This window comes from Bos grunniens, chromosome 16 (assembly GCF_055505025.1).
Source record: "Bos grunniens cultivar Pamir isolate PY7600 chromosome 16, Bosgru_T2T1.0, whole genome shotgun sequence".
NCBI classification, from domain to species: Eukaryota; Metazoa; Chordata; class Mammalia; order Artiodactyla; family Bovidae; genus Bos; species Bos grunniens.
Genome location: NC_141180.1, coordinates 77406181 through 77434167, shown reverse-complemented (window position 1 = coordinate 77434167; position 27987 = coordinate 77406181). Strand labels below are relative to the sequence as shown.

Sequence of the window (27987 nt, the reverse complement as noted above, 5' to 3'; positions counted from 1 at the left end):
CACTGTTCACTCCCTGCTGTTTCTCGACCTGTTTTCTCGGATGGTTTCCCGTTTGCTGTTTTCAGATTACAGAATGTTCAAGGAGACAGCACGCGGTGGTTCTTCCCTCTCATCTTCTTGTTGCCACTTGACAGACCTCCAAGTTGAAGACGCCAGGTCCCTGGGTGGGTCCTGTTTCTCAGCTCCCGGGGAAAACTCCAAGCCTGCCGCACCTACCGCTCAGCTTTGCCGCACTCAAATGCGCTTCATTAACACTTAAACTAATCCAGATTCCGGGAGGAGGAACGCCTACCTACGCCGCTTAACCATTCCTCTGGCCTCCTTTCCCCCCATTATTTTGTTTACGTAAGAAAGCAGATATTTACATTTCCACTCGGCGGCTCATAGCAGGCCCCACCCTAGCAAAGAGAAAGCAAGGGTCCCAGCGTCCGGCGCCGACGAGCTGCTTTCCCTGCCCGGGGCCCCTCTTTTTCCTCTTTTTCGGATCCCAAGGGCCCGTGAAGATGGGGCTCCCGCCCTTACTCCGCCCAGCACCTGGTGTGAGAAAAGCCCTCGCCCACTCATCTCGTTCTCAGTCCTTTGGTGAGTCAGAGCCCCGGCCCCGCCCAGGGCGCTAATCTAACTGTTATTGCTTAACTTCAGAGCGCTGCCCCGACTTCAGCTCGGGTTTTCAGCCCGCTGTGTCTTCACCGCGGAGGCCCACGCCGGGTCCCCGTCCCTGCGCGCCATGAGTCCCGTGCGCCCGCGCGCCCGCGCGGTGCTGAGCCTCCTGGGCGGGCTGGGCCCGCAGCTGCTGCTGCTACTCCTGCGTCCTCCGGCTGCGTCGGGTGAGTGGGGGTCCAGGGCCGAAAGCCCAGCCCTGCGGCTCAACCTTCGGGCAGGGTGGAGGGGGTGGAGGTCGTCGGCACGACAGCCGAGGAGTCCGCGGAACGCGGCGGGTGAGCCACGTGGGCATCCCTAATCGTTCCTGGAATCCTCCACCTGTAAGGGTCAGCCCTCCTACTGGCACGATCCCTGGGAACGGAAAGAGGCTCTTCGCTGCTCACCTGCCACTAGGAGGTTTACTATGCTGGACCCCAGCTGGCAGGGTTTTAGGAGTGAGCCTTCGCGGGGAGAGGGGGCAAACATGGAGAAGCCAAAAAGACAGGCAGAGGTCGAAGAGAGTGAATCCTTCGCGTCTCCTTAAGGTTGGGAAGCCAGATCGTTGACCACCACAGGGTCCAGTCGTGCACAGACTTGGCACTACAAGTTTGTGCGTCGTCTCCTCCAGGTGTAACGTTCCAAGGGGGCGTCTGTCTGTATTGTGTGCCTCGAAACAGTATCTCTGTGAAACTCTAAAGCTCTCTCTCTCTATGTATATGATAACGAGGGGCAGGAATTTCTTTTAGTTTTGAGTTAATTGACAGACAGGAAGCCTTGCAAGTTCTTGATGTGTCAGCTCAGCACTGGATGGAAATATGTAGGCATCAAAAGCCTTTGCTGCCTCCCTTATTTGTCTTGGAATAGAATGTTGCTATGAATTGAAAAGTGGTATTTCCTTCAGTTTTGTTTATTCCTTCCTAGGTGACTGCAGCCTTCCCCCAGATGTGCCTAATGCCCAAGCAGCTTTGGGAGGTCTTACAAGTTTTCCTGAAAAAAGAACAGTAACCTACAAATGTAACAGAGGCTTTGTAAAAGTTCCTGGCAAGGCAGACTCAGTGATCTGTGAGAATAATAAATGGTCAGAGCTTGCAGAATTTTGTAATCGTAAGTTCTTCATTTCATTTTAGAAAAGTTATGGGAATGGAATGTTTCTTAAGTTTAATTTTATCCCTCTTTGGAATGACTGGTAATTGATAGTTTTCTAGCATTATTAATCACCTGGGCATACCTGTTGGCAATTCACAATCTAGCTAATTGATGGCATTACTTCCTGGAATAGGTCCTGCTCTTCATTAACAGGTTTATTTTTTTTTCCTAACAGTGTAACTCTTGAACTGATTAATAGCGAAAATAAACAATAGGTACTGTTTAGGGAGTAAATTATCTATAACTATGTTTGGTAGTTACCTTGAGACACATAAGAGAGTCCTCTGTAGGATTTGCCCAGTACAACTCTGTGGTGATATTTTTAAAAATTCTCAATCTTTAAATATAAATCTATCTTTATAGTCATTGCCCTAGTTTAGCCTTGACATGTACAAGTAAAAATAAAAATTTAATTCCTGTGTTTGAACAACTTGGAGCAATAGAAACTACAGTGAACATAGAAACTGCCACAGTACTTTTTGAAATCAGGTGTGAAATCAGTGTTAACGTTTTGTTTTTATTTATCCATGATCCCAAGGCAGGAGGTTGAAGGACATGTCTCTACACATGTATCACGCTTTAGTGTTTACAACTGAATAGAGTTATTCTGCATAGACTACTTTGTCTAATTCTTCAAACAACTCCCTGAGGTTAGTTAAGGACTTATCCACACTTTACAGTTGAGAAAGCAACTCCCAGTTAAACAATTTCCTTGGGATCAGGAGCTCCTTATGCAGAAGAGCCAGTGAGTCTGTTGATCATAGATCTAATGCCCCTTACACTATATGATGCCACTATAAATTTGCATTTGTCTAGATGATTCCAGTTTTTAAATACTTCATGTGCTCCATTGGCTCATCTGATCCTTGCCTCCATAGGTTGTCCTGAGGATTAAATGAGTTTACATGTGTAATACATTTACAAGTACTCAATAAATGTTAGCTATCATTGTTAACTATTATTATTGTCCAGGACACTAGCCCAGGGATCTGGAAATGCTGGTTCTTATCTATCCCTATGATACATGGGACAGGGTAAGGGAATTGGCCTTCATTGAGTCAATGCCAGAATGATGCCAGGTGACTGAAATAAGTTACATTTTCTGAATTGTGGACATAGTGACTTTGGTGTACCAAATCTACTTCACAGGGCTCTAGTAATTAGGGAATGAAAATTTATATGTGAATATGCTGATACACTATCAATGCCATAGTGACATTAATATGAATACTATGTACAAAGAAATACAGATAAAGAGTGATCTAAGGACCAGATAATTAGACATCGATTATAACAGCAAGTGATACTCATTTGTTGTTGTTGTTGTTTTGTTAATACTTTTAGGTAGCTGTGATGTTCCAACCAGGCTACTTTTTGCATCTCTCAAAAAGTCTTATAGCCAACAGAATTATTTCCCAGAAGGTACCACTGTGGAATATGAGTGCCGTCAGGGCTACATAAGGGACCCTTCTCTTTCAGGAAGCATAACTTGTCTTCAGAATTTTGTGTGGTCCAAACCTGATAGATTTTGTAAAAGTGAGTATGGTTTTAAAGAGTAATCTTAATCATATGGTGTTTGGGGAAAATGATGTTTCTTCCTTCACTCATAGCAGAAGTCTATGTGTACATATTATTATTTAGAATGTTTCTTAAATGAACCATTAGAACCAATTTGTTTTAAATTAGGCAAACTAAATACTTGTGAGCCAGAAATATTACTTTGCTCACTGATTTCACATTTAAGGTTTCAGTTCAGTTCAGTCGCTCAGTCGTGTCTGACTCTTTGCGACCCTGTGAACCGCAGCACCCCAGGCCTCCCTGTCCATCACCAACTCCCGGACTCCACCCAAACCCATGTCCATTGAGTCAGTGATGCCATCCAACCATCTAATCCTCTGTCATTCCCTTCTCCTCCTGCCCTCAATCTTTCCCAGCATCAGGGTCTTTTCCAATGAGTCAGCTCTTCGCATCAGGTGGCCAAAGTGTTGGAGTTTCCAACATCAGTCCTTCCAATGAACACCCAGGACTGATCTACTTTAGAATGGACTGGTTGGATCTCCTTGCAGTCCAAGGGACTCTCAAGAATCTTCTCCAACACCACAGTTCAAAAGCATCAAGTCTTCAGTGCTCAGTTTTCTTTATAGTCCAACTCTCACATCCATACATGACCACTGGAAAAACCTTTAACCTATGATTAAATTTAGTTTAAGGTTACCTAAAAATGCAATATTGGTAAAGAACTCTTCTGCCAATGCAGGAGACTTAAAAGATGTGAGTTCGATCCCTGGGTCGGGAAGATACCCTGGAGAAGGAAATGGCCCACTCCAGTATTCTTACCTGGAGAATCCCATGGACTGAGGAGCCTGGCAGGCTACAGTCCACAGGGTCGCACAGAGTTGGATGTGACTGAAGTGATTTAACATAGCGCAAAATGACTTAAGTGTATATTTTAAAGAAAGTGAAAGTTGCTCAGTTGTGTTTGACTCTTTGCGACCCCATGGACTAATACCTTGCTTTCTTGAAACTGATAAAATGAAGGTACAATTTAAATAGTTGGATAAGTAATAGCAATGGTTCAGATGGTGAATTTGCATAGACGTGCCTGATAATTTAATGAAAAAAATAAATTTATATTCTTTCCTAGAAAAATCATGTCCTAAGCCTAGAGAAATAGAAAATGGTCATGTCAATATAACAACTGACATACTACTTGGTGCAACCATCTATTTTTCATGTAACGCAGGGTAAGTCTGAGCATATGAAACACTATATTTAACAACTGGAAAGACAAATTAGAATTTAAGATAGAAACTTTTAGATTTGTGACAAGCAATAAAACCACCCTCTGCTCAATGATGAATTCATTGCAGTTAAAGTTAGTAAAATGGGGCAAGAAAGGAATATTTCTTATAATACCACCAAAATTCTCTCAATCACTAGATTTCATTATAAAGTTTTAACTGTGACTTGTAGATGAAAAAACTTGTAATAAGTTGATGATCCTTGGAGAAATTAAATCTTTTCAGTGTTGAAACCAGTCTTTACCTAAATAATGAGTTTGCATTTGTTTGTTTTCTTTGTACGTGAACAATCCGTTATAAGATATCAAGGGTTAAAAATAATCATTCCTAGTGTAAAAATATCATTCTGACCTAAGATCTTTTGTGAGTCCTCTATGTATGGGAAAGGAGTATTATCATTGAGGATTATCAGTGTTTCAAGTGCTGCTAAAAGCTTTATATTCATTTTCTCATTTAATATCTGTAAATTGGACTATGATATTTTATTCTGTGTGTGTGTCCCTGTTATTTATAAAGCTACCAGTATCATTTGTCTCCTGTACTAAACACAGATATTTGGATCATTAATAACAAATCTGGGGATACTTTGAACCCTTTAAATATAAGTACATTCTACTATTCTATGGAATCTGTATTGATCTTTTATAACTCAGAAATAGAAAAGATTTAAGCATCTGTATTCTTTAAAAATGTTTTAAAATATTTTAATATTTTCTAACATATGCCTTACCCAAATAAAAAATATTTTGCTTATCTTACACTTTTTTATCTTTGATGTCACCCTTTTAGATATAATTTTTTCTTTTCCTTTAAACTGCCAAATGAGCTTTTATCAACTATTGTTTTGTCTCTATCTACTGGTGTAACAAATATTGTAAGGCGCTATTCTGAAGGATTTAAGGGAAGTCAAATATGTGTGAGTGGAACTTAATGTTTTTTTTCTTCCCTCATTATTTTAGATACAAATTAGTTGGTGCAACTTTTAGTTTCTGTGCTCCTGTGGGAAATACTGTTGGGTGGACTAATGAATTTCCAGAATGCCAAGGTAAGACTGAAAAAATCTAAGCACTCTGCTGTGGGACTGAATAATCAATGATAAATTGCTTTTTGCTCTTTAGAATTACCGTCAGTATATGTTTGTAGTACCCTCACCTTCCAATGTGTGAATGTTTTGCCTAGTTTATATAACTCTATTAGTAATATGTCTTAATTTATTAACCATGAGGATAAAGGATTAAAAATTAACTAAGGTTTATATTGTGCTTGGTCATTTATTATCTTATCATTCCTTCTAACAGTCAAATAAAATAGATTTGGGATTTTTTTCCCCTCCTTCATAATTTTTAATTTTTTGGTGGTTAAAATACTATTCATTAAAAGGTCTGTACGACTTGACCCTATATGCCAAAATAAGTGGCCAAAGTAGGCACTTAACCCAGACCTCTTGATTTCAAGCCCATCATTCTTCTAAGACCTAGTGTTACCTTACACTAGATTCCTTTAAGGATTGTTAACTGAGCTAATTATGTTGAAATGTTTTAAACCATGAAATACTTTTATCTTTAGAGAAATAAGCATATATCGTAATGAAGAAATATCTGCACTTGAAAATTCTGTCTTCTCAAGAGGGAAGAGGGCACAGAGGCTAGTTTCCTAAAAGGGTATATCAAGTTAAATATATGTGCATTAGAGACATATGTCTCCTGAAAACAGAGGAGTATATATGTGCAGTGTTTTAAAAAGTAGGCTTTATTTCTCTCATCCTCATTGAAATTATTGCTCATTTCAAGTTTTGGTGTTATTAAGAGCAGGAAACTTGAGTAGAGGTAGTGTAATTTAACAAGCGTCATGCTGTCTGGTAGGGAATGTGTGGGGTCAACTGATAACAAGACAAATGAAATGAAGCCTTGCCAACAAGGAGTTTGCTCTTGCCACACCCACCTTGGGCCCCACCTCCTATATCTACTATTTCTTCCTTTTTTTCATTATTATTTTCAAATATCCATCCTTACTACCTACCATCACCTTTCCTATGTCATCCAGTTAGGAATGCTGTAACTGATACTAAAGCGAATATGGAAAGCAAGCAGGAGCTAGACAGTATCTTTTTTTCTGACAGAGGCAACAACTTGTCACAAAGTCTGGACAAGCAGTCTCCCAGTTGAGGCCAACATATTTACAAGCAACTGCTGTCATGAGTTTCACAGAAATGTGTACACCAAGCATGCATTCCAGCACAGAAGAGCTTTTGTGCTGCAAACCCAGTTTCTCTTTGTGTTTGCTTACAGCTAGTCCAGGTCCTGCTCTCTGTCTAATATCTTCAATTCTGTGGTAAAACTCCTGATGTTCGTATTTTTCACTCTGACTCTCTTACCTGGCTCTGCAACTCTGCAATCACTGACATCTGTATTCTGTGGGAAAGAGCCCTTTTCATTCAGCAACCCCATGTCTTCAACTATCCCTATTAAAGCCCTACTTCTCCTAATGTAGACTTTCCACCAAAGACTTCAAGTAGAAAGTATAAATTCTTAAGCAATGAGGTTTTTGACCTCAACTGAGCACACAGCATATCTCAAGTATGCACTCTGGGCTTTTATCAGCACATGAGGCAGCATTGATGTCCCTTTGTGAATGTGGATATGGAGGTGTGGATCTAAAGAAGGAAGGAACAATGGACTTATTCAGAACTTTTCCTCGGTCATACGCCAATCACAGGTGATACTTGTTCACCTCTGAAGAAAGCCTCAATGTCAGAAACACCTGTTTTCCTATCTCTCTGCCAATATTTTCTTTTCAAAAATAATTTTAGTTGACTGCTAGTACACACTAGCCTAGAATCAGTTGCTGCTCTATAATATCTGTCATTCCAGTCCCCTCTCTTTATCTTAACCTCTCACTTATAATCACCAAATATTTTTTCCTTTATCTCCTTAATATATTTCTCAAACCTGTATTATCTTCTATATATAACACTTTTAATATGGTTTACTAGCTTTCATTTAGACTTTGCAATAAGAGCTATTTCTAACATTTTCAGGGCATAGGACAAGAGTATAAATGGAGGTCCCTAATCTAAGATTCATTCATTCTCAAGTTGGTGCCCCCTTCTTGCACTGTGAGGGGTCTCTGATGCCTGTAAATGGATAGCTCAATCTACACACCCAAATCATATCCCCTATAACCCTTAGCCCCACTCCATTGAATTCTGGCCTAAAGGTGGACACATCAGCAGTATAGACTATTGTCAAGAATATGGACAGGGAGAAGGCCTGAAAGGAGTGTTGGCCCAGGGAGTTCTGGGCACCAGTTCCTGGAGCGTGATTTAGAATGGGGTGGGGAGGAGCTGTCATTGAGCATACTATCTCAGCCCTGCAGATTCCCCATCTAATAGAGAGAGGCACACCCAGAGGAGGGCAAGAGCGTGGCCTTTCCATGTGGGAGCTAGGCAGGAGCTCCACTTGCTCAAGTGATGCTGACTGCAGTGGCCTCCAGCCTCCATTCTCACACCCCTTTAGTGTTTTATCCAGCCTCTACCCTGTCATGCATCTGAAACACAAATGTGACTGGTCTCTTCCCTTCTTGAAAGAGACTTGGTAGTATCTCCTCATCACGTCCAGCGCACCAGGTCTAAACCCCTGCATACAGTGTACAAGTCTAGCCACGGTCTATCCAATTCTCCACACTTTACGTCTCACCCTCCTCCTTCACAAACTGCTGAGGTTGTCTGGATACCTCAGACTTCTTCATGTCCCTGCATCATTTCTTACGATACTGCCTTTGCCAGGAAATCCCTTCAGCGCCCCCTACCCCTTTTATTTTATTTTTTAAGAGTTTGCTCGCGAATTTCTCCTCGAAGCTTTCCCTGACTGTAACTGTTCGTTCTTTCCACACCACTGCGCGTGCTTCTATGATAATCCTCACCATTTCATATGGAAATGATCTCTTTGAATGTCTCTTTCCACTATAGTTTAAGACAGAGGAACTGTATCTTACTTGGTTATACTTCTATTTATAGAGCAATGACCAGTATGTATTAGATGCTCAGAAACTGCTGGGACTGAACTGCTGTAATGTGTGTTGTCAATACCCACTCAGCCCAGTGTAAATCAGATTAGCTTGTTTTTGTCCCTTGCTTTGATCAGTGGCCTAAAAGTAATTCATAAATAGCTAGTATTGTCTGGGTACTTAAGAGTATTTGATGTAATTTGACGTCCCCATGTGATCACATTGCTTTCTTGCTTAAAAAAAAAAAGACAAGAAAAACAGGTTCATGTCTCTAGAGAATGTGGAACCACTGAATCAGGGGAGCTGCCAGGGAGAGGCCTCTTTTTATAATATAACAATCAATACTTTGCTTGTATTTGTTTTACAAATTCAGCTGCTCAGTAAGATTTACTTCAAATAAAAGGCCAAGAGTCAACACATGCTTTAAAAATTTTATCCTGAAAATCAAAGTCTAATTTTCACTTTTAAAATCTTTTGCTCTATCCAAAATTTCTGTTTCCCATGCATGCCACTTACATTCCCAGCTCTTTCATTCGGTATTGTTTCTCCCTGGAATCAAAAGCAGAGCCCTCTTCTCTGCTCTAAGGAGGGTACATCTTAGGTTTAAACTCAAGTCCTTTTACTCCTTAAATGGAAGCCTCTGCCTTGCTTTCTCTGAGATGAAATGTTTAATTTAAAAGAATGGTATATTTTTATTTTTTTTAATAAAATATTTAACATATTTTAATCTTGTTTATGAAATTATCTTGGGGATTTAATTAACTTAACATATGTTATGATGTTTTAAAAGAAATTTTATGTCCAGAACCACCAAAAGTTGACCATGGAATGATTCAAGAGAAACAAAACAGTTATGCATATGGACAATCTGTAACATATAAATGTATGGAAGGCTTCACCCTACATGGAGAGAGCTCTATCTATTGTACTGTAAAAGATGACCAAGGAGAGTGGAGTGGCCCCCTACCTCAGTGTAGAGGTAATCCATTTGCAAAGTTACAATTCTGTTTGTTCTTACACTTGGGTCTGTATATGGGCTTCAGAGAGTATACAGACTCCCTGAGAAATGAATGTAAAGTGTTGTACTTAAGCATATTTGCATTTTTCTGGGGAATAGACTCTACGAGGGGGTCTATGACTTCCAAAAAGGAAGAAGCACTGATGTGGAGAACATATGTTATTGCTGCTGTTGCTTAGTTGCTTAACTGTATCTTACTCTTTGCAACCCCATGGACTGTAGCCTGCCAGACTCCTCTGTCTATGGGATTCCCCAGGCAAGGATACTGGAATGGGTTGCCATTTGCTTCTCCAGGGGATCTTCCCAACTCAAGAATCAAACTCGAGTTTCCACTTCTCCTGCATTACAGGCAGATTCTTTTACTGCTGAGCCACCATATGGTAAAATACAAATAATACACACATGACCTCTGTGAATATCTGTACATATATAATAGTGCAAGTATGTGCGTACTCAGTCATGTCTGACTCTTTGCGACCCTATGGATTACAGGCCACCAGGCTTCTCTGTCCATGGTATTTTCTAGGCAAGGAAGTGGGTTGCCATTTCCTTGGGATTGTCCTCACCCAAGGATCAAACCCATGTCTCCTGTGTCTCCTGCATTGCAGATGGACTCTTTACGGCTTGAACTGCAGAGTAGGATGGAGATGTATAATTATATATATATATATATGCACACATATATGCCTCATGTTTTTAGTGAATTAGCTTATATTTGCTGTTTCTTACCATGTTACTTTCAATAAGTTAATATAGATATATTCTTGTTTTTTAAAAAAGTGTATAAAGTGGTTTATTTAATTGAGAGGAAATCTTAGATTGAACTGAGAGATCTAAATAATGATCTTATATGTTGTGACAACAAAGAGAAACTCTTGCCCACCTGTTGACTTCATTGAATTGTATTGTTTTCTGCCTCCAGAATTTCTGTCTTATTGACAATGCTCTCTTGTTTACATTTCTAGAACTTTCCTAGGAGGTGGCATTTATTTAAGCAGTATCATATTCAAATGCCAGTATAATTCAAACAAATAATTACTTTTATAATTATACTTGAATTGTATTAGCATGGTTTTTAAATAGCATTGCTTATTAATAGTAGTTTTTTCATATAAGTGGTATACATGAATATTATGAAGTAATGTTAAAACCAGGCTTCCCAGGTGGCTCAGTTGGTGAAGAATCCACCTGCAATGCGGAAGACCTCAGTTTGATTCTTGGGTTCGGAAGTTCCCCTGGGGAAGTGATGGGCTACCCACTCCAGTATTCTTGGGCTTCCCTGGTAGCTCAGACAGTAAGGAATCCACCTGCAATGCAGAAGACCTGGATTTGATCCATAGATTGGGAAGATCCTGTGGAGGAGGGCATAGCAACCCACTCCAGTATTCTTGTCTGGTGAATCCCCATGGACAGAGGATCTTGGCGGGCTACAGTCCATGGGGTCACAGAGAGTTGGACACGACTGAGTGACTAAGCACAACACAATGTTAAAACCATGTTGATGATTATATAAAATGAAAAGCAAAAGTCTCTTCTAGTCCTATCCTCAGAAGTAGCCACTGTTTACAAATTTTTGTATTTTATTCTAAGAAATAAATATACATACACATATTTCTTTTAAAAATCATATTAATGATATGGATATATTATTTACTTAACCAGTCTCCTATTGAAGGGAATTTAGTATCTGTTATAGTTTTTTAAAAAAATATTTTAAAAAAAGTTCTACAGTAAATATTATTGTGTTCCTTGTATCTGTGCAAATACATTATTTGCAATAAATTCCTTGAAGTGTAATTACAATATCAAAGATATATGCATTTAAACTTTTGATAGATGTTACCAATATTGTTTCAAAAGAAACTGTACCAATTTACTGTCCTAGTAATATCGCACATTTGTTCTCTGTACCATTAATGATAATGGTTATTATGATGTAAAGACGTGATAGGTGTAAATTTCATTTAATGGTTTGAATTCATTTAAAGTGAGTAAATTTTGATATTTTAGATTTTAGCCATATGATCAATTCATATTTATTTCCCCTATTTTATTAAATAATCAGCTATCTAGAATTTACAACTCTATGGTAATGCTCAAGGATGTCATGGCAGGCCAATGCTGGCATGACAATAACTACGAAACCTGGGTAGATTTTTTTTAAACCATATTTTAAAGGCAAAAATTGTTCCCTCAGGGGAATAACTAGGGCTGAATGAACTAAAATTCTGAATGAAGGCAAATGATTCTGATGTGCACCTAGCCTGAGGATCCATCTTGAACCAGATAAAAGACCATTGGTCTCAGCAGTTGTGGTTAGCTAGGATAACACACTGGAAAATGGAAATCCTCAAATGCTGACCCAGTTTTTCCTAAGAGCCATTTGCTGATTTCTAGGAATGCAGGTGAGACTGGGGAGCTAGACCCCAAGCTGCCAAAGTACAAAATGAGATCTTCCTGAAGCTTATGGTATTTGGACAACAAACCCATCACAAAAACAGGCTTGTATCAAACATACAGTCAGTGTCCTTCTTACAACATTTAAGCTCATTTTGAAGCTTTGTGGAGAGAGAGGGCACTGCTGAAGAATAGACTTGGATCTCCCACAGTCTCTCAGGGCTGAGGAAAAAAGATGCACTTCCAAGCAGCAAAAGTAGACTGAGTCATATGGAAACTGTAACCCAGCTCAGTCCTCATAGGCTGAGGATGTGATCACCACAAACCAATCTGCCTATCAGAAAAGGATACCCTCCCTTTGGAAGATCATATCATCTGAATTTTATACAATGTATTGTATATAATAAAAAATTATTAGATATGGAGAGATGCAAGAAATTATAACCAAATTAGGAGAAATGAAAAGCAAATAAGAAAAATCTAGATAATTGAGTTAGCAGACAAGGATTTTAAGTGATTAATATATTCAAGATACTAATGGAAAAGATAGAGAACTTCAACAGAGATTTGGAGTCTATAAAATGGAGTAAAATAGACATTCTTCAATGGGAAAATATAGTATCTGAGCAGTACAGTAGACAGGTTTAACAGCAATTCGGACATAGCAGGAGACGGTATTGGGAACTGGAAGAAAGGTTATTTAAAACTGAAGAACAAGGAGAAAAATGAAAGTAAAATACAGACCAAATTTAAGAGACATTTGAGATATGACTGTTCTAATTATGATTAAAAAAATAGAGGAGAGAAAGAGAGAGAGGGAGAGAAGCATAAGAAATATACTAAGAGATAATGACTGAAAAATTTCCCAAAGTGATGAAATTTTTCAACCAAGAGATTCCAAAAACTTTCAGGACTCTAAGCAGAATAAAAATAAAACCATCTCCAGGCACCTCATTAGTAAAACTTTTTGGAAACTCATTCATTTTACAGATGAGAAAACTGAGGCTTAGAGAAGTGGACAGCAATCTCTAATATCTGGTCAAACAGGCTTACACACTACTCAGTACTGCCTTATGAGGGAGATTGGATCAGCAACCCAAAGTCAAACAGACCTAAAATTTTAATGTTAGATTGGTGACTCTCAGAATAATCTGCACTTCAGATATTTGTTATCTCACCTAAAATCCAAAGAGAAACTAAACTTTTTTCTGTTTAAGGTTGGTAACCAACACAAGAGGAGAAAAGGGATTTACTGTAGTCTGATTGAATTTATTGCTTTAAAAGAGAAGTGAAACAAAACAAGTTCCCAAGGTCACTAACATGTCCTGACCACTTTGGAAAAAAGTGACTCTGTTGTGCTTATCTTTGTTGCTTCAAGGTTGCATCCTGTTCTTCTTTGGTCTTGGCATGAGGGAAAGAGGACACTTTATGAGAAAAACTCTTTATTTGAGGGGTATTAAGAATGAGATCACTGCCAGTTCTGACTTTGATTTCCTTTTTCAAATAGAAAACAGTTTTAGGAATCTCAATATTACTTTGGTGTAGATCCACTTTAGTTGCCTATAGGTGCAACTTATTTCAAAGCAAAGATAATATATAGCGTTTCAGTTCCTTGGGAAAGACATGAGAATACTTGGTTTCCTAAAAGTCATAGTTAGATTTTTGTGGGGAAAGAGAAGAGTCAGAGCAAACAATTGGTTCCTAAATCTTAACTTGGACAGCATTATTTACCTATTTTTATTATAAAATTTTTCTTCTACAGAAACTGATGTCACACCAACAGTTCCAAAATCCACTGAAGTAAATGTTCCAGGTACCAAAGTCCTATCAACTCCTCAGAAACCCACCACAGTGAATGTTTCAGCTACAGAAACCCCACCAACTCCTCAGAAACCCACTACTGTCAATGTTTCAGCTACAGAAACCCCACCAACTCCTCAGAAACCCACCACTGTAAATGTTCCAGCTACAGAAACCCCACCAACTCCTGAGAAATTCATCACAATAAATTCTTCAGCTACAAAGCCCCCACTAGTTTCTCAGACATACACCACTGTAAATGTTCCAGCTACAAAGGTCCCATCACCTCCTCAGAAACCTTCCACAGCAAATGGTTCTGCCACAACAGCCTGGAATTCCCCAATATCAAACACTGTCTCTACAGCAGCTCAGAATCTCCTCATGGCAAATGCTTCTGCAACCACACCAACAACCCAAAGATTCACCCCAGCAAAATCTTTACTTATACAGAATCTTAAAACTACACAAAAGTCCACTTCTGTACATACGACTAAGGGTCTCCGTATAACACAAAGATTGACCTCTGCTCGTGTTACAGCAGCAAAAAGTACAGCTGTTACCAGGACAACCCCACGTTTTCATGCAACAGGCACACCTCAAGGAAGAGGAAGCGCTCCTTCAGGTCAGTTGACTCAGTCCAGGTTTCCACATATGGATTTTATGTGCCATGGTAGAAATTTCAAATTCATCAGGGTTAAAAAATTAAGTAGTCTCTGGTTTATTGTAGGCAGAGTTTCTTCATAGCAATGTTCTGACTTTCTTCAGAGGCTAACTTTGGATTGTGCTAGAGCATACCTTTAAGAAAGAAATATTTTTGCAATGATATAGAAAAAGGTTGTGGTGTCATAAAAGCAATTCTAAATTAACGTCAGTAAAAAAATGCTGCTTTTCTTGTTAGCTTTAGGGAGCCACTGAATTCCTCATGATCCCTCAAAGAACCAAGTGTGTATAATCCTTTAGGTTGATTTCTAGGTCTGATTCAATGACAGAGACTCATCCCTCAAGCATGCTAAAGGACCTCTCCAGATTCCCTAGAGTTGCTGATTTGGTTAAGTACCTTAATAGTGTCTTCTAAGTAATTAAAAACACAGAGTTCTTTGAAAGCTTTCAGGTTAACTCTTTAAATGACTTTTCATAGTTTTTATGAAAGCAGAGTAACATATGCTTTAGATTTCAGGAAAACCTACTGAGTGAATGAAACCCATCTAATTAATGCTTTTTCAGACTACCAGGATGTCTTCTTATTTTACAACTTGCTTAATGAATAGTCATTTTTATAGACACTCTTGTTCTTTAATAGAGATATGTGGATTTTTGGTTGTTTTTATCCGTTTGTTTTTATCTTTTTTTAAAATCTCAATACGACTAAGCCAAGAGGTAATTTTTAAAATTATTTTAACTTTTCATTGACATCAACACACAGAAAATTGTACAAAATATACATATGAGGCTTAATAACTTTTCTAAAGCAAATATCAGTGAACTACCACATATGTCAAGAAATAGAGCAGCATCAGCCGCTCACCTTCCAGATGCTCTGTGATTCTGAACTCTGTTCCCTGACTTCTCCAGCCAGTGAAACTGTGGCTTTCTGCTCTCTGTGCCAAGTGGCCTAGGGATTTCTCCCTGCTGTGCGCAGGCAAATCGCACTCCCTGCAGCTCATCTGCTGCCTGAGCTCTCTCAGCTTTGATTTATTTCTGCCTGAGTTAGTTTGTTCTTCCATGTCTTCAAATAGTTATCATTGTTGTTTTTTCAGTACATTGTACAAATTTCATAAATTTCCATGCTCAAGCTCATTTGGCCATTACCCAGAATCTTTAAGAACTTAAAACATTACAGATATTATTGTGGAAATTTCCTTTGTATGTTTCTTTATTCCTTTAGGTAAAAGGTCAAATACATAAAATCTCACTCCAATTAGTTCCCTTTTAAAAAAAGGGAACCTCAATTCCTGCCTGCTTTTTTTTTCCTGCTTATTTAAAAAAATTTTATCAAAGTATTATTGATTTACAATGTTGTGTTCATTTCTTTCATACAGCAAAGTGACTCAGCTTATATCTATAAATCCCAACCTTCTAATTTATCTCTCCCTCCAACCTTTTCCCATTGGTAACCATAAATTTTGTGTTCTGAGTCTGTGAGTCTATTTCTGTTTTGTAACTAAATTCATTTGTATCATTTTTTTCTTTTTAGATTTCATAATACATGATATCACATGATGTTTGTCTTTGTCTGACTTCACTCAGTGTGACAATCTATGTTGCTGCACATGGCATTGTTTCATTCTTTCTATGGCTGAGTGATACTCCATTGTATATATGTACTGCATCTTCCTTACCCATTTCTCTGTTGATGGACATTTAGGCTGCCTCCGTGTCTTGTCTATTGTGAACAGTGCTGCAGTGAACATTGGGGTGCATATATCTTTTCATATTAGAATTTTTGTCTTTTCTGGATCTATATTCAAGAGTATTAGATCATGTGGCAACTGGACTATCTTGGTAGCTCAGCTGGTAAAGAATCTGCCTGCAATGCAGGAGACCCTGGTTTGATTCCTGGGTCGGGAAGATCCCCTGGAGAAGGGCTAGGCTACCTACTCCAGTATTCTTGGGCTTCCCTGGTGGTTCAGGTGGTAAAGAATCTGCCTACAGTGCAGGAGACCTGGGTTCGATCCCTGGGTTGGGAAGATTACTTGGAGAAGGGCATGGCAACCCGTGCCAGTAATCTTGTCTGGAGAGTCCCCGTGGACAGAGCAGCCTGGTGGGAGTCCATGGGTTCGCAAAGAGTGGGGCACGACTGACTGACTAAGCACACACACACAGCAACACTAAGTTTTTTAAGGACTCTCCATACTGTTCTCCATAGTGGGTGTACCAGTTTACATTCCCACCAACAGTATAGAATGGTTCCCTTTTCTCTACGTCCTCTCCAGCATTTATTGTATGTAAACTTTTTGATCTTGGCCATTCTGACCGATGTGAGATGGTATCTCATTGTGCAAGCTCCCTCTCTGTGTTTTTATTCTTATGCTACACGTATGTCACCATAAGTAGTACATATTATAGCTTTGCATGTTTTTTTTTTATAATTTGCGTAAACAGTATGTCATATGTTTCATTACCTAACTTGACTTTTTGCACTCAACATTGCTTTGTGGCTTAAATTGATCCAATTAGATTCAGTTAATTAATCTTAACATTTATATGTGGTTACTGACTTCTTAAAATTTTACAACATCTCTGGCCCTAAAAATTTTAGGTTGAATATATAGGTTTAATAGGGCAAGGTGAAGAGAAACAAGTTCACTTAGTATAAATTTGTTATACAGCTAACTGTGTTGAAATACTTTTTTCTTCATGAATATGATAATTTAACAAATTTAACAAACTTTTCAATTATTTTAAATTGATAAATTATGATAAAAATACAGTGAATATTTGGGATCAAATTTCTCTCTTATATACAATTAATTTATCCTTTAAATATTGTATGCCTTTTCTGCTTTTATTGAAAAAATAGTAGTAGCTACTACTGAGTGTAATCCATAGTGCATGTACCATGCACCTTCCATTTGTCATTGTTAGTCCTTATAGTAACCTTGACTTGCCATAAAGTCATATAACCAAATTTACATAGTATTTGTTTCACTATTCAATAACCCTTTAATCACATTTTATGTTTCTATTGTTGACTGACTTTGTTTAATAGAAAGAAAAGAAAGAAAGTGAACAGTCATGTCCAACTCTTTGCGACACCATGGACTGTAGCCTACCAGGATCCTCAGTCCATGGGATTTTGCAGGCAAGAGTACTGGAGGGGGTTGCCATTTCCTTCTCCAGGGGATCTTCCCAACCCAGGGATTGCACCTGGGTCTCCTGCATTGTAGGCAGACACTTTACCATCTGAGCTACCAGGGAAGCCCTTGTTTAACAGAGAGAGATACTAATGTGTGTTACTTGATTGTTAGTAATATGATTGCTTTCATTAATTTATTTATAATTGTTTCTTTTTAAGTACAGTTGATTGATAAACTTATATATTTATTAAATTGCTAGCAAATCAATGACTTTAAAACAGTTTTACTTTTGTAATTCTTTCCTTTTTTCCTTCTTTAGTTGCTAGCACCGTTGCATCGGGTAAGTGTGACTCTCTGAGAGTTCGCAGAATTTGTCATCGCATTCGGATATATAATTCCTGGAAAAGAATATTGTTTTTTTACTGTCTTTGTTGTTGCTGTTCAGTCACTAAGTCGTGACCAACTCTTTGTGATCCCATGGACTGTAGCATGTCAAGCTCCTCTGTCCTCCACTATCTCCCAGAGTTTGGTCAAATTCATGTCCATTGAGTTGGTGATACTGTCTTAGGGATACTATCAGAATACAGTATGTATGGGTGCCAAAGAGAAAACAGGTAAAGGCATCTTATCTACATGTTTGTGGGCACCATTAGGTACTCAGTATGTTAGAGTACTCACTATGTTAAGAACATTTCCCACCATGTTCTTGTTCCAGGGTAATTTTAGGAGAACTTCAAGTCATTTGGCCAATCAATCAAGTATTATTGCATGCCTAGTGGCTCACTGCATCTCATTTTAGTGCCTAAGAATCACAAGAGGAGAGAGTTATCAATACAGTTGCTATCTTCAAGTGTTTTATAATTAAATGTAAACTACTCATTGACTATTTCTAGATTTGTCCTGTCCCAAGTAAAACAAAGAATGTTACTTTTGGCTATATCTTCTTCCTTTTCCCTTCCCTGTCAGTGGTTTAAAGTAAAGTTTCTCCAGAAAATGCTCTGTTGCTGTAGGCATGAGACCAAAAACATACCTGTTGCAGTTTCTTCTATCATTTGGTCCAGTCCTTTTTTGTTTGTAAATATATCATCTGATGTTATGTATTAACAAGAATAATAAGATGGTAAGAGAAATGTCTGTTAAGAAGCTATACAGCTAAATTGGCATATTGATAAGTAATGTCTAATGGAAAATACACATAAAAATTTGTAAAAAACACTTTGATTTATGTGTTTATAAGCTGAAAGCTCATCTTATGCATGCATGAATTAGCCATGTGACTATGAAACTGAAAGTAATACTTGCTTTTATTATTTTCATTGTTACTTATTATAGTTTTTGTGTTTTAGGCAAAACTTTTTTAAGCTAAAAGATTTATTTTGAAAGATTCCAACAGTTGCAATTCATTTTGTCCATTCTATATTTTAAATAAAAATAAATGTATTCTAAGTGAAAAATCTCATGATCTAATGGCTTAATGACATTTTTAATAGATGAAGTTAAAATTTAATAGATACACTTTTTCTTACCAGCTCAATGGCATTCAGTGAAGATTTGAGGTGCTTATTATTTTCCCTGAAATTCTTTAAGTATATATTGTGTGATTTTCCAGAAACTTTCCCTTAGGGTTAGTTGTAATTCCAACCTGTGCTCAAAAATAAAGAGGAATTCCTTCCCTCTTATATCAGACATATGGTAATATTTTTCTTTGGGATCTTACACTTATAAAACATAAACCTGAAAATTATCTTTACTTCTTAAAATGTATTCTGTGAATGAGGTCACTTTTCTCATTTTAAAGATAACCTCTACAACAAGGAAATTGCTTTTATTGATTCCACTGCAATGCACATGAGTGACACAAATGATACTAGAACTTTGCATTTGAATGCAAAAACTTTGAATTTTTTCCTGTTTAATTTTGCCAAGAAATAGACACTGACTGCTCATCTCAGAACTTGATCTGCTGTGTAAGTGAAGCCTGCCTTGTGATTTTCTTTAAAATATTTTATTTATTTATTTTTGACTGTCTTGGGTCTCAGTTGCCACATGTGAGATCTTCGTGGTGCAAGGGCTTTATAGTTTGCTGTCCATGGGCTGTCTGATTGAGGCCTAGTTGCCCCAAAGCATGTGGGACATTTAGTTCCCTGTCTAGGGATCAAATCTGCATCCCCTGCATTGGAAGGCATATTCTTAACCACTGGACCTCCAGTGATATCCCTGCAAGGTGATTTTTAAAGTTATTCTCTGCTGTGTATTAGTGTATTTTCCAAAAACAATGTTTTTTTTTTTTATTACCCTCTCCCCCTCAAGGATCTTGTAAGGCATTTTTTCCTAATCATCCCTATAAAATATTAATATTATAGATATAATATAAATCTGTTTGTGTACTGTATGCACATCTGTACTTTATATGTAAAAAGTAAAAAAAAACAAAAACAAACTTTTTCCCCTTTAGGGATGATACCAACCCCACTGAGAATACATGCTGTATATAGTTGTGGGGTTTTCTGTTTGTTTTTGATGACAGTATTTTACAGAAGGATGACTTGTGCTTTGGAATCAGTCAGATCTTGGTTTCAATCTTGTTTTGGACTTTTTTTTTTCCATTTAATAATTACTCAACCCAAGTGGTTTACTTAATCTCTCTGAGTCTCAATTTTTTCATTTATGAGATGGTGATCATGATTCTTATTTAAAGTCTTGGAAGCTTAATGAAATATGGGTTGTGAAAACTATTGGTATAGTGCTAAAAATTGGGTAAATCTCAGCTTTAATAATTCTTTATTATTTTTCACTATTATCTTTCTGAGATGGATTTCTGACAATTTTATCGTTCCCTCTGGCCACACCAAAGAATCAGATAGCCCTTTATTAGAGTGACATGTGCATCTTGAGTCGGTGGTAAGGACTGCATTGAAACATGCCTGTGTATTATTTCATTTACTTCTCACAGCAGTCCTGTAATGTAGCTGTATTCCACCTTGTAGCTGAGAGGAACTGTGGTTGTGCAAGATTCTTAACTTGCCCAAGGTCACACTGCTATTAGGCACTTGAATAGAGGGAGATGATTAGTTTCTTTAGCACTCAGTGCTTGAAAGGGTAGAAAAATTCTTTTCCTAGATCTGTACAACTCAAATTTAACAATTTAGTCCTGATTCTTTATAAGTGTTGCTTTTTTTCCCTTCATTGCTGAAATCCTATGTTGTGACACTCATAAGCTGCTTGTAGGAATTAGTAATAGTAAAGAAAAAAAAATTAAGAGAATGCTCAGTGAAGTATCTAAAGTACTTTTTCTTTTAAATATCACATGCTTATTTACTTATGCTTTTATGTTAAATAGGATTATAAGGAAGAACAAAACCTATTCACAGCTTTCTTAGTTTTTCACAGTACAGAGAGTGCATTTCCACTTTATGGCATGTGTGTAAGTGAGACCTTTTGAAATGACTTGGATGAATCCACATTTCTTCAGGAAAGGAGGCAGCTTCATTCTGATTTGGGTTGTTCAGGAATGGAGATAATACTCTATTAATGTAATACCCATCTAATACAAATTTAGTTTGAGTAATCTCAGGTATTTTTATGGAGAAGATTATGAACAGTTAAAATCATGGATTTTTACTATTGACAAGTACCATGCCAGTTATTGGAGATAATGTGCTAATATGTGACAAACTGCTCTGCACTGTTTTAAGGACTAGGTAAATATATTTCTACCTAGTGGGGAACATTACTAAAATACTCCTTTTACTTAGAGAAAAACATTTCTAAAATTCTGTGATTTTCCTACCCAAATGCTCCTTAATGACACTGGAATCATAATCTTAACTTCATTTATAATATTATAGTTTCATTTATCTCAGGTTGTTGTTCAGTCGCTCCTACTCTTTGCTGCTCCATGGACTGTAGCACACCAGGCTTCCCTGTCCACTATCTCCTGAAGTTTGGTTTGCTCAAGTTCACCTTTATTTAGTCAGTAATGCTGTCTAACCAAGTTGGCCTAAATTGTTTTAGTCTTAAATTAGTACTGATTCACCTTTGGGTGAATTTTAGATCATAAACTATTGCCTTTATAAAGTTTTCTTTGTTTTAATTTGCAAAATAGTATTCTCATTAATTATTAATTGAGGGATTATTTATTTAGAATTATACTTCTCTCACGGAGAAGGTGATGGCACCCCACTCCAGTACTCTTGCCTGGAAAATCCCATGGACGGAGGAGCCTGGTAGGCTGCAGTTCATGGGGTCGCTGAGAGTCGGACACAACTGAGAGACTTCCCTTTCACTTTTCACTTTCATGCATTGGAGAAGGAAATGGCAACCCACTCCAGTGTTCTTGCCTGGAGAATCCCAGGGATGGTGGAGCCTGGTGGGCTGCCGTCTGTGGGGTTGCACAGAGTCGGACACGACTGAAGTGACTTAGCAGCAGCAGCAGCAGCAGCATACTTCTCATATTTCTGTAGTTTGCATTGGTTTTCTGTTAAAACATAAATGTTCACACTTTCTTTTAGAATTACATATATGTGCTGACCAGTGTTCTAAGAATATTCCCACTTTTGTCATCCAAACATTTGGGATCACTTTAAAATTTTTCGATCTTCATTTATCATTCAAATTGAAAATGGGATTTTTCTGCAGCATTTGAAAATGGTGGGATTAATGGGAAGTGGTAAAACAAAAAGAAACCCCAAATTTTAAAGGAGCCATGACTTATTTTATTAGTGTAATCTTTCAAACTAATGCTATGGTGCTAAGGAATCAATTAAAGAAATTGGGTAAAATACTGTAAATTCTGTGGTAGAAACAGCTATTTTTAAAATTATGTATCCACATGGCGGCTCAATTATGCGACATTTATCGTATTTTGCTGATTTGAAACTGGACACACTTGTTAGTCACATTAGCTTCAGTTGCTTTTCTAGTATCATTATACTTTGTAGTACAGATCAATAAAATAGAGTTCAAGGATTTGGGAGGATGTAGACGCAGCAGCAGCAGCAGCAGTAGGGAGGAAAAGGGATACTCAGGTGGTGAGGAGAAAGGGCAGTGACTGGTTTTAAGAAGAAAGTTTATGTGTAAAAATCAAGGTATAAAAAATTTTTTTTTTTACTGTTGATTACATTATTTCATCAATTATTTGTTGTTGTTCCACTCAAAATAGTGCATTTAATATTGAAAGTAAATACCAGTTTCCCTAAATGAAATTTTATCTGCAATAGACTAAACACTGGAAAGCATTTCTGTAGTTTTACTCTCCGTGCCCAGATACTGATGCCTTTCCTATGATGGAGAAAGGCCTACATCTCTGTTACCTTTACTATGAACTGAGTAAATGGCCTTGCCATTAACCGCATGTGGAAGCTTCACCTTTCTCAGACTCAATTTAATTATCTACAAAATAAATGTGAACTCCAAGACATCTTCTAGTGCTGAAATGGTACATAGTACAGACAATGTTTAAATAATCAGTGATCAAATAATTTAAAATTAAGCATGGTGGGGTTGAAACATTTTAGAATCCTCTCAAATCTGTAAGATTTTATTTGAGCATTGTGATCTTCATTTTAAATATTTCATGTTCCCTTGAAATAAAACAGGATAAAGAACATGTAGATCTTACTGTCAAACTTGTGACATAAGCAAACAAGCAAAATATAATTCAAGTCTCCTGTTTTTTCTTTAACTTACCTGATAATCAGTATGTTTGTCATTGTGAATTACACTGTATATGTAATTGCTCATTTCTATATTGGTTAACTTACCATTTTTTCCCCCTCAAGGATGTGTTGCTGTTACTGTAATAATTGGTATCATAATTCTAGTCAAAATTTTCTGGGACGGTGGAAAATCAGGGTGAGCAAAAATTCTGATGATTTTTAAAAATTTGTTCTTACCTTTTTTCCAGTAAAACTTGACACTATAACAGTAGATAACTTTCTAAGCTTAATTGTATCTTTTGACATGCTATATCTTTATTCCTTTTGTCTGTATTTACTATCTTTGATGAATAGCCTGTCTTTTTAAAAAAATTTAGTTATCTCAGTATATACAAGAACATTAAGTGATTTGAAAGCCAAAGTCTCATCACAACCTGTTGATCAACTCATCTTTTTTCTCTACATAGTAAAATTTATGAGTATCTGTGTGTTGTACAGAAGTGAAAATGTCTAGAAAAAGAAACTCTAATGTATTGCTAAATTGCGTATGATTAGGCCTATGAATAAATTGGATTTATTAATAGATGCCAGTCTAGCCAAAGTCAGCCCAGTGGTTAAGAGGGCAGGTTCCAGACCCTAGCTGCTTGATTCCAATTCAGGGTCTACTGTTTACATGCCATTTGACTGTGGGGAGCTTCACCTCTCTATGCCTCAGTTTTCCCATTTGTAAAATGGGGGAAATAATAGTACCCACTTCATGGGATTGTAGTATCTGATTTGTGGGATAAAATGAATCACCACCTGTAAAGGGGTTAGGATCTTACTTGGCACACAGTAAGCACTCAGGTGATAAAACAACACAGAAAGAAAAAAAAATCAGTACTTGAAACGTCTGATCTGCATTGAATATACATGTGTTAAATATCAAGTCACGGTTGGCACTGATATATCCTGTAAACAGAGTACTATTTAAATTGACCTTCTGTTTCGTAGATTTTATCATTCAGAAAACTAACTGCGGAGTTCACAGAAACTGAATTCTTTCTGAAGTGCCCTAAAGCCTGTCTATTTTTTCATTGCTTAAGAGCAATTATATTTTAATGCTGTTACTCAATTGCCTTTTCAATTCTTTGGATAATGTATCTCCTTTTTAGCCTTCATGGCTCTTTCCCTTGTCTTTAAGTGAACAATATTATTTAAGCCTATTATAAGCTGAAGTATGAAAACATTCTTTAAATCATTAAGCAGTTCAGTCTTTTGCTAAAAGCATTTGGCCACTAGGTCCTGTTTTTTTTGGCAGGTTTTATAGATATTTGCTTACTGTCGATAAAATACTCTAGATGTTTTAAGAGCAAATGTAGTAAAATATGACTTCTTCAGATTTTTCTGAAACTTTTAAAGAACGTGCCTTATAGCTCAGTATAAATAACAGAATTCTAAGTCATATAAAGTGAGTTAAGTTGATACAGATGCCTCCTCAAGACTATTTTGGAAAAAAGAATAAAGCATGTATTTTCTGTACTTCCTTACATTTAGTCCAGTTCTGCTTTTGAATTGGAGCATTATCAATATAATTCTCAAGCCAATATTCCAGGGCTTGTTAGGTTGAGGGGGAAGGAATGGAATGAGTTTTCTGGGGGCTTTCTCTTGGCTATCATCAGTTTCTTCAGATATTTTGGTAAAATAATTGACCATGATATTTTTAATAGAATGAAAAGTGCTGAAATGTAGAAGGAGGGAATATTTATGTTTTATTGGGATTTTGCTGTAAACCTAATTTTTCTATTTCTGAATGAGAGAAAATTCATGCAAACCCCTAAGAAAGAATTTGCTTTTTTTTTTTAATGTCCACTTAAAAACACTCCACTTGCCTTATTTTGAAAGTATAAGCTGTTGAGAGTAAGAGCTAACTTTATACATTCTTTGTTATTCTCTCAATTTTATGCTGATTTAATAAAATTTAATTTTCAACGAGACAGGAGAAAGAGCAAGTACATGTGAAGGTGTCTCATACCTTACCTGTTGATCTTTTGTGTTTGCCTGTCCAAGGATTTATTTACATCTTTTAGAAGTGTTGGTATATATGATACATTTTAGCTTATAAAAAGAATGTGATTATAAACAAATGACCATGTTGCTTTTTAATTGAGCTTTAAACTTTCATAATCCAATCACTATTTTCCTTCTCTACTATTCAGCTCTTACTACACACATGAGAACACCACAGCACTTAAGTTTCATGATTCACTGTAACTGGTGATGCTGCAGAAGTAAGACCTCTGGTAATTTACAAAAGGTATATGGTTCAGTAAAATTACATTTCTGTGTCTTGGAAAATGTCCATTAACACAACTGGCTTGGTATCTATCTGTGACTATTAAAGGACAATAGAGGTTTAAACCTCTATTATTGTTAGAATTGTTTTTCTTTGTTGAATGATTGACTAACACATTGATCTTTGTTAATGTGACATGTCTTCAGCCTTCCACTCTTCAGCAATTTACCTATTATCTCATTCTGTGTTTTTTACTCAGTTGATTGAAATGTTTGGATGTTCACAATCCTGCAAATAATCTGGAAAAAGCAAAAGATTGATACATTAGGGCTTACAAATGGGAATGTTTTCATTGTGACTACGTGCGTCATGAGATGGTTGGCTCATACTGTATTTGTTTCTCCCATTTGTAATATTTAAGAAATATAAAATCTATTTTAAAGAGTCTTTTATAAGTCATGTTTATAGATCTTATCTCTATTATGTTGAGTCAAAATTATCAAACAAAACTGACTTAATATGTATGTGTGAAACTTTCTAGGTATCTTCTTCTTTTGATTAAACTTTCTTCTATTCTAGGGAGTTTTCATTGATTTTTAATCTGAAAGTATCTTAGTTGAATTTAACTTGGAAATTAATCACAAGAAAATAAAAACTCAAGTGTCATATTTTAGTTGGTGTTGCTTAAAGAATCCACCTGCAATACAGGAGACCTGGGTTTGATCCCTGAGTTGGGAAGAACCCCTGGAGAAGGGAATGGCTACCCACTCCAGTATTCTTGCCTGGAAAATTACATGGACAGAGGAGCCTGGCAGACTATAGTCCATGGGGTCACAAAGAGATGGATATGACTGAGTGACTAACACACTTTCATATCTGCTGCTGCTGCCGCCTAGTTGCTTCAGTCGTGTCCAACTCTGCAATCCTATGGACTGTAGCCCACCAGGCTCCTCTGCCCATGAAATTCTCCAGGCAAGAATACTGGACTGGGTTGCCATGACGTTCTCCAGGGGATCTTTCCAACCCAAGGATCAAACCCAGGTCTCCTGCACTGCAGGCAGATTCTTTACCACTGAGCCACCAGGGAACTCTACTGGGTGGGATTGTCCATGCTCTATAACTTACTAACTTTGCATTTTTTTTGTACCCCAAATTAACCAACTATTCTAGTTCATGATTTATCACATAGTAATTAAAAAATGAATATATATAACCAGTAAGTAATTTTGGTTTTAACTTTTTTTTTTTCTTACTTTCAGGACATATGTGTATAACATTGACAATTTTGCTTATAATGCTAGAAACCATGGCTAACTGAGCCAAAGAAGTTGAGAAGAAAGTGTTTTGCATATTATCTTGTTTTTAAGATGCATAGGAATGTCCACGAAGCAAGGAAAGATGAATCTGTCCTGGAATCACATTCTCAACACTCCTAAGACCCTTGAAAATAGAACAATTCATAAGATTAAGAGTGATTACTTTCATAAAAGTGTGGGAAAGTGGAGAGATTTGTTCATGTTTAGAATGTGAGAAAGAAGAAAAAAAAGAATTTTTTTTCACCAAATATGTAATGTTATTTTTATTTATAAAAGACAAAAAAATTAAAACAATTGGATATTGAAAACAAATGAACCAGTCTCTTATAAGGAAAATTGTCAAAAAGATAAAACACATTATACAATAATTTTCCTTGACTAAAGGGCATTTTCTACTTTTCTTATTCTATTAAAATGAGCCTGAATTAGTTGGCAAAATTTTTTAAAGGAAAAACATGATGATGATCCAAGAGTGTTGAGTTTCTTGGGTTAGTTGGTGACAAAGGAAGAATACATAATGAAGGAATAATTCTTCCTTTTTCATTAATTGCAGATAGTGAATTAGCCCCTTATTTGTAAGATAGTTAGAACAATTTTTTCTATTTGAAAAAATGCCCCCATGAAAGAGTGAAAGTTGTCTTAGATTGACTTAATGTCTTTAAAACTCTGTAGAGATATTGTAATATTAGTATAAGAAAAGATGCTATATTTCTGAAGTGAGATATTCATATTCAAATTGTAAATCTTATTCTTTTGTAATATTAAGTTTAATTTATATTTATTTATGTTTTACATGTATATCAGAAAAAGTTCAAGGAGATATGTAAAGCAAAATTTATTTTCCCTAAGTAGAAATAACCACATTTTTGTCTCATGTATTATTTGACATTTATTTTCGTGTGTAAATTATTTATAAATAAGGGAGCCCCTTCCTGCCTTTCATAGGAGTTTAGAATGCTGCCCTTTGGCCTAGTGAGAATCACTTTTAATGTGTTACTTGTTGATTTAACTAAAGGCAATCACATCAGTTTCCAGATTCTTAATATGTTCTTGTCATCTTGCCACTTACATGTTAAGTGTTGGAATAGACTAGAATATATACATAAATAAATTTCACAATAATTATATTGTCA

At 36.9% G+C, this 27987-nt stretch overlaps 1 protein-coding gene across 12 annotated transcripts; it reads left to right on the top strand.

Annotated features, from left to right (window-relative positions):
* Positions 1-653: 653 nt before the first annotated feature.
* CD55 (CD55 molecule (Cromer blood group)) lies at positions 654-27987 on the top strand. 12 transcript variants are annotated; one of them, XM_086342790.1, is made up of 12 exons: positions 654-827; positions 1564-1746; positions 3133-3324; positions 4433-4532; positions 5549-5634; positions 9385-9573; positions 13772-13822; positions 14348-14431; positions 17926-17946; positions 23387-23459; positions 25462-25559; positions 26798-27987. In XM_086342790.1, exons 1-11 carry the CDS (start codon positions 728-730, stop codon positions 25514-25516), a joined length of 1134 nt encoding a protein of 377 aa, XP_086198916.1. In that variant the 5' UTR covers positions 654-727; the 3' UTR covers positions 25517-25559; positions 26798-27987. The 12 variants fall into 12 exon arrangements, with proteins under 12 accessions (XP_086198916.1, XP_086198918.1, XP_086198919.1 ...); XM_086342792.1 differs by lacking the exon at positions 17926-17946; XM_086342793.1 differs by lacking the exon at positions 23387-23459.

Bases quoted from the DNA above. Each gene is read 5' to 3' on its own strand.
- CD55 (XM_086342797.1), top strand. From the start codon at position 728: ATGAGTCCCGTGCGCCCGCGCGCCCGCGCGGTGCTGAGCCTCCTGGGC. The intron at 1,747-3,132 runs GTAAGTTCTTCA...TAATACTTTTAG, and splicing joins GCTTGCAGAATTTTGTAATC to GTAGCTGTGATGTTCCAACC. The intron at 5,635-9,384 runs GTAAGACTGAAA...ATGTTTTAAAAG, and splicing joins TGAATTTCCAGAATGCCAAG to AAATTTTATGTCCAGAACCA.